Source organism: Pectinophora gossypiella, chromosome 9 (assembly GCF_024362695.1).
Source record: "Pectinophora gossypiella chromosome 9, ilPecGoss1.1, whole genome shotgun sequence".
Lineage (NCBI taxonomy): Eukaryota > Metazoa > Arthropoda > Insecta > Lepidoptera > Gelechiidae > Pectinophora > Pectinophora gossypiella.
The window spans coordinates 14,752,278-14,767,195 of NC_065412.1; the positions used below are offsets into that span (position 1 = coordinate 14,752,278).

General features: G+C 40.5%; 3 protein-coding genes across 4 annotated transcripts in view; all 3 read right to left on the reverse strand.

The window, feature by feature from the left end:
• The window catches only part of LOC126369663 (abl interactor 2), a 317,799-nt gene that overhangs the window by 255,894 nt on the left and 46,987 nt on the right, over positions 1–14,918 (reverse strand). The window lies entirely within an intron of this gene.
• LOC126369711 (uncharacterized) overlaps positions 32–14,918 on the reverse strand; it is a 31,113-nt gene continuing 16,226 nt past the window's right edge. The window contains exons 3-5 of the mRNA XM_050014282.1: positions 13,185–13,393; positions 12,604–12,766; positions 32–4,134 (exon numbers count right to left, since the gene is read on the reverse strand). Coding sequence (XP_049870239.1) covers positions 4,050–4,134; positions 12,604–12,766; positions 13,185–13,393 — 457 coding nt within the window. The 3' untranslated portion in view covers positions 32–4,049. The remainder of the gene's footprint in view (positions 4,135–12,603; positions 12,767–13,184; positions 13,394–14,918) is intronic.
• Positions 6,077–11,341, reverse strand: LOC126369607 (uncharacterized). 2 transcript variants are annotated; one of them, XM_050014100.1, is made up of 3 exons: positions 10,082–11,341; positions 9,512–9,694; positions 8,733–8,873 (listed from the first exon to the last, which is right to left on the reverse strand). In XM_050014100.1, exons 1-3 carry the CDS (start codon positions 10,464–10,466, stop codon positions 8,827–8,829), a joined length of 615 nt encoding a protein of 204 aa, XP_049870057.1. In that variant the 5' UTR covers positions 10,467–11,341; the 3' UTR covers positions 8,733–8,826. The 2 variants fall into 2 exon arrangements, with proteins under 2 accessions (XP_049870056.1, XP_049870057.1); XM_050014099.1 differs by having other exon boundaries at positions 6,077–9,694; positions 10,082–11,339.

The following is a 14,918-nucleotide window of genomic DNA, read 5'->3' on the forward strand; positions in this document are numbered from 1 at the left end:
ATTTTTTTCTTGCCATAGTGTGTCTATGTAAATAAGTTCCAATGTGTTTACCGAAAAATAGCATAGCGCGTGAGGGGTTGATATCTAACTTTCAGTTACACAGTAAACGTGTTAACAAGCGACCTTACAAAAAAGCTTATATTTAGAATTGGCACGTGGACCTATCACAAATTACAATGATTAAAAAGTATCCCTGTATACAATGACTGTATAATACTAATTTGCAATTGCGAGGCACAACATTATTGTAACAAATTACAACATAATTTGTGTTATAGAACATACTTCTGGAAAGCCAAAAATTTACCTTTAAGTAGTACACTTGTTATACTCGTATTATAACTTCTAGTGAGTAGATGTTAGCTCCTATTATATACGAAATACCTAAACGTATGCACATAACTACAAACTATGCTATCACAGTTGTCGCGTAGGTATAAAATTACAAAAGTACCTATTAAATAAATAGCACTAGACTAGATCTTTATTGTTGTTTTTTTTTATTACGGACTAGTTTTGCCGATCAAATTATAATAGTGGTGCCACACTGGCGTTATCGCTCCGTTGCGTTGTCGTCGCTACTTTCATGCCTGCTCTACGCTATCGACGATTACAGAGGGTAACGGGCGAGTATGATCAAGCCCGTTCGTAGACGATGACCGGCAAGTACCTAGAGCCAAGTATGCCGTGTAGATTGAAGTATAACATGTTACTTAGAGACTCCCCACACTAGCGTCTTTCGAGCGTCGTCGTCGGGCGAGCGTCTACGCGACGCCAGCGCTGGCCGGCTGCCGAACGCCGAGCTAGTGTCGGGTCTCTTAGGTACAATCAAAGAGCAAAAATGCAGTCACTGAGCCCAGCGAATTATTTGTAAACAGTGGTGAAATTATGAACCAATAGTTGTCATAATTACAAAATTTATGTTTTTGTAAGTGTTTTTGGTTTATTACAGCAACGACATGTAACCAGGAGGTCTTAAGTGTTACCAGTTAATTCAAATTCAAATTCAAAAATATCTTTATTCAACAGGTAACATAGTTACACTTTGAATCGTTATTACTATGTAAGAAACTGATTGGACTTTTGCACCTTATCGTAAATTGTATAATGTGTTACACGATCGAGCTTGTCTGTAATCGCCGATTTTGAAGAGGAGGCATCATATGAGTACCACGGCATCGGTCATTATGATTAATAAGAATAAACGGGCGTCGTTGCGACGGTATAACTTACCCATAACACACCGTGTGGCCTTGCTCTTATAGTCGAACGACGAATTTTATTGTTTTTAATGTTATCTTTTTTTAATGACTATTGCTTACCTACCTCACAAGTTCGACCTATCTATATCGATTTTACCCATGCCTTGTACACCAGGCTACGCTCATAAGACTGCGTTTCCATTGACGCGGAGCTGTGACAGAGCGTCTTCGTTTTTCGCTCTCTCGAACACTGTGATTGGAATCCGCACATCTCCGCTCTTCTCCGCCCATCTCCGCATCAGTGGAAACCCAGCCTAAGGCTTCGACACACCAAAAGCAGTGAAAGAGCGGGCAGGCGGCGCAGCGCATATTGCTATACAAGAAACTGTGAAGTGCGTCACATCAAAACCAAAGAAACGTAGGGCTTGCGCAGTGGCAGCGCAGTTCAATGTGCGTGATGGATTTAAGTACACGAAAAAATCATCGAATCAGTGTCAAAAAATAAAAAAGTATTGTTTATCCCAACAAAAACATTTTCATGTAAAATATCATGTCGATCACAATGTCAAAAAGTTATCAGATCTCATGTAGAGCCAAGCTTCTAACTCTACACGGGCTAACTATACAAACCTAAAGTTTACAAACTCTATACGTTAGGCTAAATATGGGGCTTGTCCGTTTCGTTTCTACGAGAACTGTAATAATAGAATGGCAATGAACAGTCAATAAAGTTGCCCATGGTGATGGCATAAAATAGTTTTTTTCACCTTACGCTCATTACGGTAGCAAAACGTCCAAGCTATGTTATGATTTCAAAGACAAATCACAGAAACACAACATTGTGGAAGAATATTGCACGGGAATTGAATATGATAACAAACGCGAACCGGCGTTGACGCTGCCTCCGTGCTGCTTCTGACCTGCTCCTGCTTTTGGTGCAAGCCTTTATGGTTATTGGTCGAAGACTTTAGGGTTCTAAACTAGGCAAAACCTGTTGTTACCATAACTGTTATTACATTGCTTCTATAGATATAACTGACACCAAGTTACAGACAAATCTAAATATATGCTCATAGCATACATTATTGTATTACCCACGGAACTGGAACGGTAACTCAGTTTCTACATGGACAGATAGATTCCTATCCTGTGACATACGGTCACGAGCATTAATATACACTTTGGTACCATGTCACATTAACTTTTTTGGCAAATTGAACTGTAAGTCTCACCAAATGTCAAATATGTTAGTGCGACAGAGTCCTAAAGTGGGTACATTATATTGCTCATGACTGTACAGACGGCACTGTTAATGACCGATAACTGAGGGACAGCTTACTCGCAATAGGCTTTTCGCTATTTATTTCGCTGTGTCTAACATAACGCTTTATATTGTTGAAGAAACATAATGTCGTCATCCCTGTATCCCCAGAGGGGTAGGCAGAGCTGTATAGTATATTATATACAACCACTCCTCTCCAACTATGTTGAAGCACCTAATAGGAGGCAAGCCTATTGCCATCAACCGGGTATAAATCTTAGAAAGCAATTAACCCTTTGATAGCACTTATCCATGATCCAAACTAGGATTCAAACTGACAAGGTCGAATAGAGTAGTTTCCAACTAGACAAATCAGTGACTTTTTACTAAACATCAAAACACAAAATTCCTATGGAATTTGTATGAAAAAGCAACCTGTGACGTCATAGTAAAACGTGACAAAACTTTATTAAAATTCATATAGAAAAGAAAACGTTTTTTGACACCTTTACATCTATCTTTATAGTTATATTATATATCTTTAGTAAGTGGTTTAGATTAGAGTTTCATAATGTGGTTTAGAGCCTACGATGATAGTCAAGCGTTATCGGAACAGTGCTATGCTATCACGGATTCTGTTTATCCTACAATTATTATTATTTTATTTTTTTTCATATCTCGGGCCTATGGAGGCCCGGACTTTTGGAAGGCGTGCGTGGGGCCGAAGCCAACACGTAGAGGCCCCTTAAGACAGTTTAATCTAAATGTTTATTATTATTATTGGAAGCACAGGCAGCACTTTGTGCTGATGCGTGCTTATCACTTCACTTGTGTTCATGATTGTTCACATATTTGTCAAGTCTATTTTTAAAAGAGACAATTGGCTGACATATCAATATACTTATTACAAGAGTTGTCAGTTTCAACCAATCACAGGATAGGATTTCTTTGGTCAATATAGGAACTGACTTACAGAAGCCTCTGAATAATACCGGCTTGGCTTTAGCCTTTTACAATAAAATTCAGTGAGTAACTCCGTTGAGTAGAAAGTAAGTACCTACATCTAATACTAAAAGAAATAAACATTATTCAGATGCAAAAACCCACCTTTTACATTTTTTAATCTATTTTTACAAATCGTCAAATTAAATATTGCAAAGTTATCAACGATTTTCGTATAAAAGACATCAACGCGTCACTATTTTACATTAGCAGTAAATAAATTTCAATAATCATACCCGACTGAAGAAATTAACATAAACTCACGACTATATCCGAATGGGGTAGTCAGAGGTACATCCACCGCAAGATTAACTCACCACATCTCGAGCTTTCTGTTAGACCAACGTGATAGGTGCGCCGTATCGCCGTCTACAATGGTCGAGCGAGCTGTGTTAGTGAAAACACAAAATAAAAATAAACCAGAATAACGTCCCAAACAAACAAATAAACTTGCCAAGTTTATGTAGTTTTGAATCCAATCGTCTGTAAAACGCTCCAGTACTTTGAACCGAGATCTCTACTAGTTTAATATTGTCTCTGACATTACATGAGTTTCCTTAGAATTCTATATTTTACGAACTATTTCATAGTTCAAGTAGAGGTGGTCGAGGTGTCGTGGAACGGGATCTATTGGGGGTCTTCACTTCCAGGACTGTCATTTCTTCAGATCTGGAAATAAAAAATCGTTGAAAAAAAACAATCTACTCATAATGCATCGTCAATAGTCGACGACGGATTTGTAGTGTCTCCATCATGATGAAATACCATGTCTGTTGTTTAATGTGACTTATTGCAGATGTGACGCCTATGGTAACTACTTGGCCGGACAAATGGAGAGCGCTGAGGGCTCTCACTCGGTACAACGGGCCTGAGGGTGCCCCGTTGGGCGCGAACCTCAGCTCAGGGCGTCGTTTCAAAGGATTATATTTGAAATAATTTATCGACTTTAGTGGGCCGATAGCGATAAGCGCTGGATGAGGGAAATCGTCGGCCACGCCGGCGGGGTCGGTATCGGGATCCTGAAGTGTTGGTTTTCGCAAATTTATTGGCCGCTTCTATGGCTAGAGTAAGGTCGTCAGAATCATATACTGCGTCCTTCGGCTACATGTCTGTTGATTCTCTGTAAGATAAGATGTTCAAATGGTAATCATGAATTAAGTATGATTGAATGATTGTAGGTTTCCATTGTATGACCTAGCTACGACTAAATGAAAAAAAAAATGTTTTTATTACCAGAAAACAATACAATGAGGCATATAAGGTAGGAGAGGTACTTATATTAAAAACTAGCGACCCGACCGGCTTCGCTCGGGTGCAATGCCGAGCAAAAAATGAAATTTTTTACGACATCACATTAAAGCCATGGCCGAAATCGGTCGGAGAGATCATCATCATCATCAAAAACCTCAAAAATAACAGTATTTCTCCACTATTTCATAGATGTTATTATACATATAAACCTTCCTCTTGAATCACTCTATCTATTAAAAAAACCGCATCAAAATCCGTTGCGCAGTTTTAAAGATTTAAGCGTACATAGGGATACAGGGACAGAAAAAGCGACTTTGTCTTATACTATGTAGTGATATAACCAAATGAACAGAGGTTCCCAAACTAGGCGGAGCCTGTTTCTTGGGAAACCGTAAAAAAAAGGATACCTACATGTGATATGTTTTCGCATAGTTTGCCAAAGGAAACTTAAAATTAAACTTACATCTAAGTTTTAAGTTTACGCGGTTATTATCATAATTGAGATATGAGAAAAAATACATAAACAAGCGGCAAAGAAAGAGGGTAGACAGATATGTCTGCCCGTAGAAAATTATGGATCTACCTACTCCACTCCAATCTCATCAGTCATCCCGTGATCATGGCACTTGCAACAGTGTCGAAATATCGGGAGTCTCATATCCCCATTTAAACGCGGTAAGAACCCGTTATTATGTGCTTTAATTACATCTAAGTATTAGAGTGAAGGGTGTGTGTGTTAAGTAGGAATATGAATGTGTGAGTATGCGAGTTTAGTGTACGCGAGTATAATAGTAGAAGTAATCATAACGATCATAAAAATAAATACCTAAACGTACGTACAAGGGCAATAAATGGCAATAACAAATGCATTGACGCAGGCTTGCAAGTTGATGGTAATAGGAAAACAAACTGCCAGCGATACAGTTCAAACTAGGTATTTGACATCCATCAATGACCATTAGAATCCATAGAGCAATACGGGAGGGAGTAGCCATACGCAGACGTTCCCCTCTGCAAGCCTATATGTCCCCCAAGACAGGTAGTTATCAAAAATAGTTGCAGTCGGCCTGCGCTCTAGATCATAGAAGAAGGAATAATAATACTACGGACAGGGTGTTAGTGACATCGTAACTTGGCCATAATTCTGAGTTGATATCAAGTGGAATTTTCCGTCGCAAAAGTATGGAACGGAAAATAATTAAAAAAAACAAAAAAAAAATAACATGTAATTAGCGACGGAAAATTCCACTTGATATTAACTCAGAATCATGGTCTGAATCATCCCTCTGAGTATTCGTTACGATGTCACTAACACCCTGTGTTGGAGGCGATGGTCGCTCCGGTAAATAAAACCCTTCGAGATGTTAAAGTGGACTGTATTAGAATTAAGAACTAGGAAATATTTACATAAAGTTAAAAGATACAAGAAAACGTGCCTCGTCGGCAAAGTCCGTGGCGTAAAGTCCCGTAATATTGCCATAGGACAAAATATTACAGTAAAAATAATATAGACCTTGATGTTGCCAACATGCTGCGGCCTCACAGAATATGACTTATTTTTAAATTGAAGTAATTAACCTTTTAAAGCACAACTTATAGAGTAGAATATCAAAACTATTAAGGACATACTACTGAAGTGAAGCTAATCAATTCAATGTAAAACATTCTTTTTAAAGTATTCTATGAAGCACATGAATAACATTCTTTTAAGTTAAGTGAAAAACAATCTAGTGAAAACTTTAGACACATAAGTACAAATAGTAACCTTTTACATCTGATACAATGCCTTTATATAAGTTAAAGAAAAAACTATCAACCAGAGTATAGATGTACAACAGTTTTAAGAATTGTTATTATTAAAAGAGAAAAACATTACATCTCATAACAATATTTGTAAGAAAACTGTTTGCAAAATGAAAACATTAAAATAATAATTTTATGTAACTTATTCTATATAAAAATATCCTATAATAGGTATGTAAGTAAAACATAACAATCTTCAGGTAAGTAAATACATAAGCACATATAAAATAAAATAACCTTTAATCTTATTCTAAATATATTTACTTATCTATAGGCAAGACGCTCACCTTCGTCACAGACCTAATGTGAGTTTTGCCATTAGGCGTCTTTACTTCTAAAGCCCTAACTTTCTGGTCAGCTCCAGGGAAAACTTTGGTTACCCGGGCCATGGGCCATGACAATGGTGGGGTGTCTTGTTCCCTAAGTATCACTAGAGAACCTACATCAATATTTGGTACATCATCTCGCCATTTAGGACGAGTTTGTAACACGGTAAGATAATGTTTGTACCATACTTTCCAAAACATTTGTTTTAGCTTTATACAATGGTCCCAAAACCTTAACCTATTGTTAGGTACATCTGACACATTTTGTTCTGGATATGAGGTCGGAGCCACCCCAATGAGAAAATGTCCCGGCGTGAGGTATGAAAAGTCATCGATGTCTGAAGTTGACATGGGAACTAAAGGCCTCGAATTTAGTACGGCTTCGATCTCACACAAAACAGTTTGAAGCTGCTCATAAGTTAGCAGAGTGTTGTGTACAATACGTTTTAAATGGTACTTTGTACTTTTGACTGCGGCCTCCCAGAGGCCACCAAACACCGGTGAGTAGCATGGAATGAAGTTAAATCGCACTCCTCTAGTAGCTGAATAATCTTGCACCTGTGTTTGATGGTCTCGAGACGCGAGCAGCTTGTGCAAATCAGCTAATTGGTTGTCTGCGCCCTTAAACGTCGCTGCGTTGTCACAATAAACATCGGTGGGCAAACCGCGTCGCGATATTAGTCGTTTGAAACAAGCGAGAAAGGTATCGGTGGTCAAGTCTGAGGCCAACTCAAGATGAATTGCCTTTGTTGAAAAGCAGACGAAAACACAAATATAGCCTTTACCTACTACTGACTTTCGTATACGCGAAAGCTTAACATTGACGGGCCCAGCGAAGTCTATTCCAACCTTCTCGAAGGGACGCGAAGGGGTGACACGGTCCGCAGGTAATGAACCCATTAACTGTTTTGCAGCCGCCGCTTTCAGTCTGAAACACATAATACATTTGTGAGTGACTTTTTTAATCTCTCGTATACCATTAATTATCCAGTATCTTTCGTTTAAGCTAGATAACAAAAGCTTAGGTCCTGCATGAAGCAGCCTATAATGCTCATTCAGAATAATAAGTTGTGTAACATGAGAATTTTTAGCTAATATCAAAGGGTGTTTCCTAACATAGGTAAGATTAGCATGGTCAAGCCTGCCCCCTACTCTTAATAAACCCTCTTCATCTACAAACGGATGCAATGGCTTTAAACTACCTTTTAAACAAGTACCATTTCCTATAGAGTGAAATTCCCCTTTGAAGTGAAGGGATTGATCATGTTTCAAAATCAGTCTCAATGCATTATTTAACTCGGCACTAGACAAATAATTATTTTTATTCTTATCGTTTTTAGATTTAATGTTGCGACAGAATCTCAGTACATAAGCTAAAACTCGTGTCATTTTTTGTATAGATGAATAGTTGTAAATATAATCAAATACCTCCGACTGCGATTGCGCGACCAGGGAGATCACGGCGCTGGTGGTCGGGGCCTCAGGTAGGTTTACAGGTGACCCGGGTGTAGCAGACTTCAGCTCAGGTAAATTGACAGGTAAGTCTATATGTTCATTGACTAAGTACTCACTGTTTCGTTGAAAGTCTGGGCCGTGCCACCGTACCTTGGAGTGTGGAAGATCACTGGGGTCACTTAGGGTGCCTCTGCTTATTAAATCGGCAGGGCTACCAATAGTATTAAAGCTCTGATATTCAGAGAAAGACCTCTCATCTTTATGCAATCGTTTTTCTAAATTATGATTGTCCTGCAACTTCACAGAGTTTAGGAATACACTTTCGCAGAGCCTGTGCTCTGTAGATTTTTCATTGTATACATGTGGTACACTTTCAGCTTCCCAAAATGAACTTACAGCATTATTAAGACCGTTATCACAGCTTTGACAATACAAAGATACAACCTTATCAGACGCATGCTGGTCTGCAACACTACCTCCCACTACATAGCCGAACTTGGTGTTTATGAAGCGCGGTGTGGGCAGCTCATTCTGCGATGAGAGGCGCTCTGGCTCCGTGGATGGCAGTATCACCTGAAAAAATATGTCCGCACCCATAAGCATATTAATTTCCCCAGGCACATTAAAGTTATCATCTGCAAGTGGTAAGGCAGGTGGGATGAACATACGCGACAAGTCAATCTTGTTTTGTGGGAGTTTGCATGTGATTGTGTCAATGACATGGCAGTTGACCGTAGTTGAATAGTCAGACTTCAATGAATAGACATGCAACGGAAGGGAATAGGATATTTTGGTCTTTGCATTGGAAATACCAACTATATCAGCCGCATTCCGCTTAGGAGTCATGCCTAGCATATTGACAAGCTTGCTGGTAACAAACGAAGCCTGTGAGCCACTGTCTAATAAGGCCTTTATGGTGTGCTCCGTGCCATCCTTAGCAACAACCTTGACACGGCAAGTGGGAAGGATCACATGTGCATTGTCACAAGAAAAATTGCATGACTGTATTTTATTGACCACTTCCTCAGCGTGCAGTAATGTATTATGCGCTTGCCTGCATGTAGCGCATCGGAAATGGTATCTGCATTTTTTAGTGTGTGAATTTAAGCATATCTCACACAACTTGTTAGCCCTAACAAACTTTATTCTGTCAGCGACAGCCATACATTTAAAATGCGGGCAGTTAAATAATTTGTGGGTTGTGGACTTACATTTCAGACATCCGGAGGCTCCTGAGTCGGTTGCGATGTTGACAGCCAGTTTCTTCCTTACCATACCCTGGTCTGCAGTTTCCAGAGCCATGGCTCGTCGTTCTAGGTACTCAAGGAACTCCTTGAGGGACGGGTCAGCCTTCAGGTCTCGTTCCATCTGATATGCTCGTGCCGTGTAGGTATCTAGTTTGCGAAACAAAAGACACAATAATATGGCATCCCACGATTTAACTGAGTCATCTAAGTTCTTTAAAGCCGCAATTTCCTGCCTAACTGTCGATATAAACTCGCGCAGTTGCACTGAGGTTGATTTTGATACAGAGGGCATATCCAAGATTGTGTTAATATGATCACAAATAATCAAATGACGATTGTTATATCTAGTGTTAATTAATTGCAATGCCTCTTCATAACTCTCATCTAACAAAGGTAAGTTCTTAATCAAGTCATAAGGCTCATCTTTTAACAAAGTCCTTAAATAGTACATGCGTTGGATATTGTCTAACGAACTGTTGTTATGAATCATACTGTTATACATTTGAATAAACGGTTTAAAGTCACCGTACTTACCAGTGAAAGGTTTAATTTGAATTTGAGGCAGATTGATCTTGGCAGCCGTGGCAGACGACGTTGACGGCGTGTTAGGCTTCTCGGTACGCATAGCCGTACCAGAGAGCAAAGACAGTTGGCTGCTCAGGGAACTAAGGGCCGAATAATACTTGTCCTCCATGGACTCCACATCCTCCTTGTCGTCATCACTAAGTTGTATTATTTCCACATTAAACTGCTCGTACTCCTTGAACGAAGTCTCGAGCCGCGACTTGCGAATGTTTAAGGTGTCCATAGTCGCCTTGTTGAATTGTTCACTAGCCACAAAATTAAAAATCCGTGTCAACGTGCCCTTTACGTATCCTCTTGCTGCAATTAAATGATGAAAACGCTCGTCGTCTGCCATTGCCGTTAATAACAATTACAATAGTATATAACAAACGAATAAAACTTGTATAAATATAAAATGTAAAAAATGAAATTACGATTTAACGAAAAAATTAAAATGGTTGAATGAGTAAAAAATTCAAAAAATTGTTCGGAGATTCGTTCCTCGTCGCGCCGGTAGAGCTTCACTGCGTCACCTTGCTGTGATTGGTTGCCGCTCTGCGTCAAATTTCTCGCTCGTCCGTGATTGGCTGAAATGCTGTGCCGCCGTTGTATTATAGGCCGCACGCACACGGCACACGGAGTGAGTGAGTGGTATAGATGTTGCCCTCTTGCGGTAAATATGTGCGACGAAGACACCGATCAATGATACCCAGTCAATATTGAAGTGGATTGAAGTGAAAAAATTGAAGTCACTTTAAAAAAAATAAAAAATTGCCGCTCACGATAAATTTTGCGTGTAGCTTGTATAAAATAAAATGATGATGCTCACGATTATGTAGCGTGAAACATGTAGAAATCTTCCTTCTTCTATATAATCTTCTTAACACTGTGTCTGCAACCTATTATGTAGCGATAGAATGGCTAGTAGAAAATTTTGCCGCCAAACCTCGTAGGCGCGAAGCGTTTGAAGTTGAAGTCGTGAGGAATGTATAGAATCGCCGCAAAATCCTGTTATGTTGCGATAGATGGCTCGTCCATTAATAATTCGACGTAAATCGCTGCCACCCGTCGTAGGAAATATGCTATCGTTGACTTTATGTTGACGACACTTTCCCGCCGCCGCGCTGCTTTCTTTGTCTTCAAAGTCACTGATTTTTCCCGGTCTCGTATGGACCAATGTTGGAGGCGATGGTCGCTCCGGTAAATAAAACCCCTTCGATATGTTAAAGTGGACTGTATTAGAATTAAGAACTAGGAAATATTTACATAAAGTTAAGAGATATAAGAAAACGTGCCTCGTCGGCAAAGTCCGTGGCGTAAAGTCCCGTAATATTGCCATAGGACAAAATATTACAGTAAAAATAATATAGACCTTGATGTTGCCAACACCCTGTATAGAACGGCAACTCTCAACCAGTGTCCGAGCTAGGGTTACTTGGTAGGTAAACCCTCTTTCCTCGTTTACATAACATACGCTCACGACTATATCCAAATGGGTTACTCAGAGGTACATCCATCGCAAGATGAGCTAACTACCTGAGAGACGAGCTATGTACCTTCGCATCACTGAGATACCCTGATATCAACCCCGCCGGTGTTCGACGATTTCCCTCAATCAGCGCTTATCGCTATCGAGCCACTAGGGTCGATTAATTCTTTCAAATATTTTTCCTCTCAGACGACGCCCTGACCGAGGTTCGCGCCCAACTGGGCACCCTCAGGCCTGTTGTCTTAAACGTTGTACCGGGTGAGAGCCTTCAGCGCTCCTCATTTGTCCGACCAAGTAGTTAATGTCATCTGCGGCAAATCTACAATTAGTAAAGAAACTGTTAGACCCACGTGATAGGTAGTGAGCTCTATCGCCGTTTATAACGGCCGAGCCAACCGTGCTAACTTTCTTCGTTTTTAAGACAACATAGGGCAGACAGAAAGGTAAATGTAGATGTCGTGGCCAGATCGTAAAATTGATCATTTCATAATGTGTTCGATCATTTCATGAAATGGTCATATTTCATGAAATGGCCAACTTTAAGTTGACCATATCGTTGAAACGTCAACGTTTAATGATATATCAATCAACGTTTGACCATATCGTTAATGTAGACAGTGTCCATGCTATGTGGTGTAATAAAAATGCGAATAGTCGATTAATTTCTTAGGCTCTTCATGTAACTATTCTAAGGAAAATTGAAAAATAACATTGATTCATCAAGTTTTAAATATAATCGACACTAGCGCCACTATCGGTGGATAATGTTACTAATTTCACGATATGATTGCCAACGTTTGGCCATATCATGAAGTAATCATGCATTTAGTTGGTCATATCGTTAAACGTTCTGTGTTCATTGATCTGGCCAAACTACATCATGATGTGGCCAACGAATGATATTCTATTTCATGAAATATGACCATTTCATGAAATGATCGAGCACATCATGAAATGATCGATTCTATGATCTGGCCACGACATAGATATGATGTCGTAGTACCTGTCCTCCCCGGTGTGGGCCGCGTTGTAGAACACATCGGGCAGGGGTGAGTCGTACTGGCTGAGCAGTGAACTGCCGGCGCGGGGGGAGTGAGGACCGTGGGTGGCGAATGGAGAGAACGGTACCGCTGCTCGCAGGGCCGCCAGCACCATTAAGAAGCCTCCTGGTGGAAACATAAAACTTGGTATATATGCTTGCCTGTTGTCGGAGCTGGAGCGGATGGCGCAGCGGTAAACACGCTCAGTCTGCGATTGTTAAAGTTAAGCAACTTTCGCAAAGGCCGGTCATAGGATGGGTGACCACAAAAAAAAAGTTTTCATCTCGAGCTCCTCCGTGCTTCGGAAGGCACGTTAAGCCGTTGGTCCCGGCTGCATTAGCAGTCGTTAATAACCACCAATCCGCACTGGGCCCGCGTGGTCGTACACCACCTGTGATGGATGGAGGCCCGATCTCCCTATCCATCCATAGGAAAGGCCCGTGCCTCAGCAGTGGGGACGTTAATGGGCTGATGATGATGATATGCTTGCCAATTACATGCGGCTTTGGTGTGTATTGGCTCTGAAATTAAAAATAGAACCAACCGGCAACAGAAGCCAGCAGCGTGATGTTAGCGAACAGCAGCGCGGTGGCGACACACGCGTAGAAGGGTGCGCGCGCGCGGCCGCACGACCACCGGAAGAAGTCCCAGCAGCGCAGCGAGAATGTGTACTCTCCTCGCCGGCAGAGGAGGTCCACGAAGAGGGCCGCCACCCACATGGTCTCGAGGATCAGGACGAACGCTGCTCCGGCACTGTTGAGACGAGAAACGGGTTAGAAACAAGAATAAAATAGGCATTGCCCGTAACAGTTATACATTTTTCTTTAAGAACATAGGTAATTACGAATATTATGAATACGGGCAAAAGGAAATCGCTCAGCCTGTGCTGTAATGCAGCCATGTTATGGCACCATCCAGCGCTGGTTTTCAGTCATTTCCTCCTGGAATATTGTGCGGAAGTAATTGTCAATGAGGGCAAGAAGACTTTATTTAGATACAATAAAATCAAAAGACGTGCGTGTGCGTGTGCGTGTGCCTGAACGTGTGTGTGTGTGATCATACATATCATAGAGACAAGGGATATATGCTCTCAGAACTAAACGCGGGTTCCCTGTCGCCTGATAACTCGGACTGTGTGAAGTGGTTGCGACCACTTCACGCAGACCAAGACCACACTTTTGTGTGGGCTCTTTCAAAGAAGACGGAATGGAATACCCACATAGAACTTCAGATTTAGTAGTTCTACGGTGTTTCTATACCTACGTACTATCATTACCAGTTCTTATGTGTCAAATTATTTATTTTTATTTTTTCTCTTGTCAATTAAATCGATTTTGTCCGGGTTTTTGATAAAATCAATTAAAATGTGCAGAGTTCCTGATGTTTCACTGAACCTCACATTCCCAAACAACAGTTGTGTGACGGAAAAGTAAATTTTCCCATGACATTACTCGTAATACTTACAGTATAGAAGGGAAAAACTGATATATTTTCCCGCTACAACTGCCGTCGACTCGTGTGAAGTATCAATAGTAAATAATGTTGTGTGTGTATGCACTCCAAAGGCAGTTATTGCATGTTGATATCCTGAGCGCACATTTGAGAACATCGAATGTTCAATAGATAAGCATTCTGGATGTCTGTAACGGGTCTGTTATGAATTTACGATAAACGTGTAGGTGAAATATTGAAATATGTGAATAAATATCAAGTTTATGACAGTTTCCAATACGTGCATTGCATTCTGAGAAATATTTTACCCTATCCACATAGAGACACATCTCTGTATTTTATTGATATTTTGTTTTGTCTGCTTACATATTATTACACTTCAGGACCCCGATACCGACCCCGCCAGCGTGGTCGACGATTTCCCTCAATCAGCGCTTATCGCTATCGACGATTAATTCTTTCAAATATTTTTCAGACGACGCCTTGAGCCGAGGTCCGCGTCCAACTGGGCACCCTCAGGCCTGTTGTCTTAAACGTTTTACCGGGTGAGAGCCTTCACCGCCCCCATTTGTCCGGCCAAGTAGTTAATGCCATCTACGGCAAATCTACAATAAGTCACGTCAAAAAAAAACAAGATATGCCCGGGAAAATAAGTACTTTATTCGTTTCCAGTCTAGCAGAGATGAATAATATAACTCCCCACGTCGGTTCATAGCACGTCTGCAATATGTCGCAATAAGAATACCAGTTGCACTTCGTGACGCTCACACAATATTATCTATAACTTGCACAATATTATACAGGTTGGCCCAGAAGTTCAGGTTCA

Bases quoted from the DNA above. Each gene is read 5' to 3' on its own strand.
- LOC126369607 (XM_050014099.1), bottom strand. From the start codon at position 10,466: ATGGCAGACGACGAGCGTTTTCATCATTTAATTGCAGCAAGAGGATAC. The intron at 9,695-10,081 runs GTAAGTACGGTG...TTCGCAAACTAG, and splicing joins TCAAATTAAACCTTTCACTG to ATACCTACACGGCACGAGCA.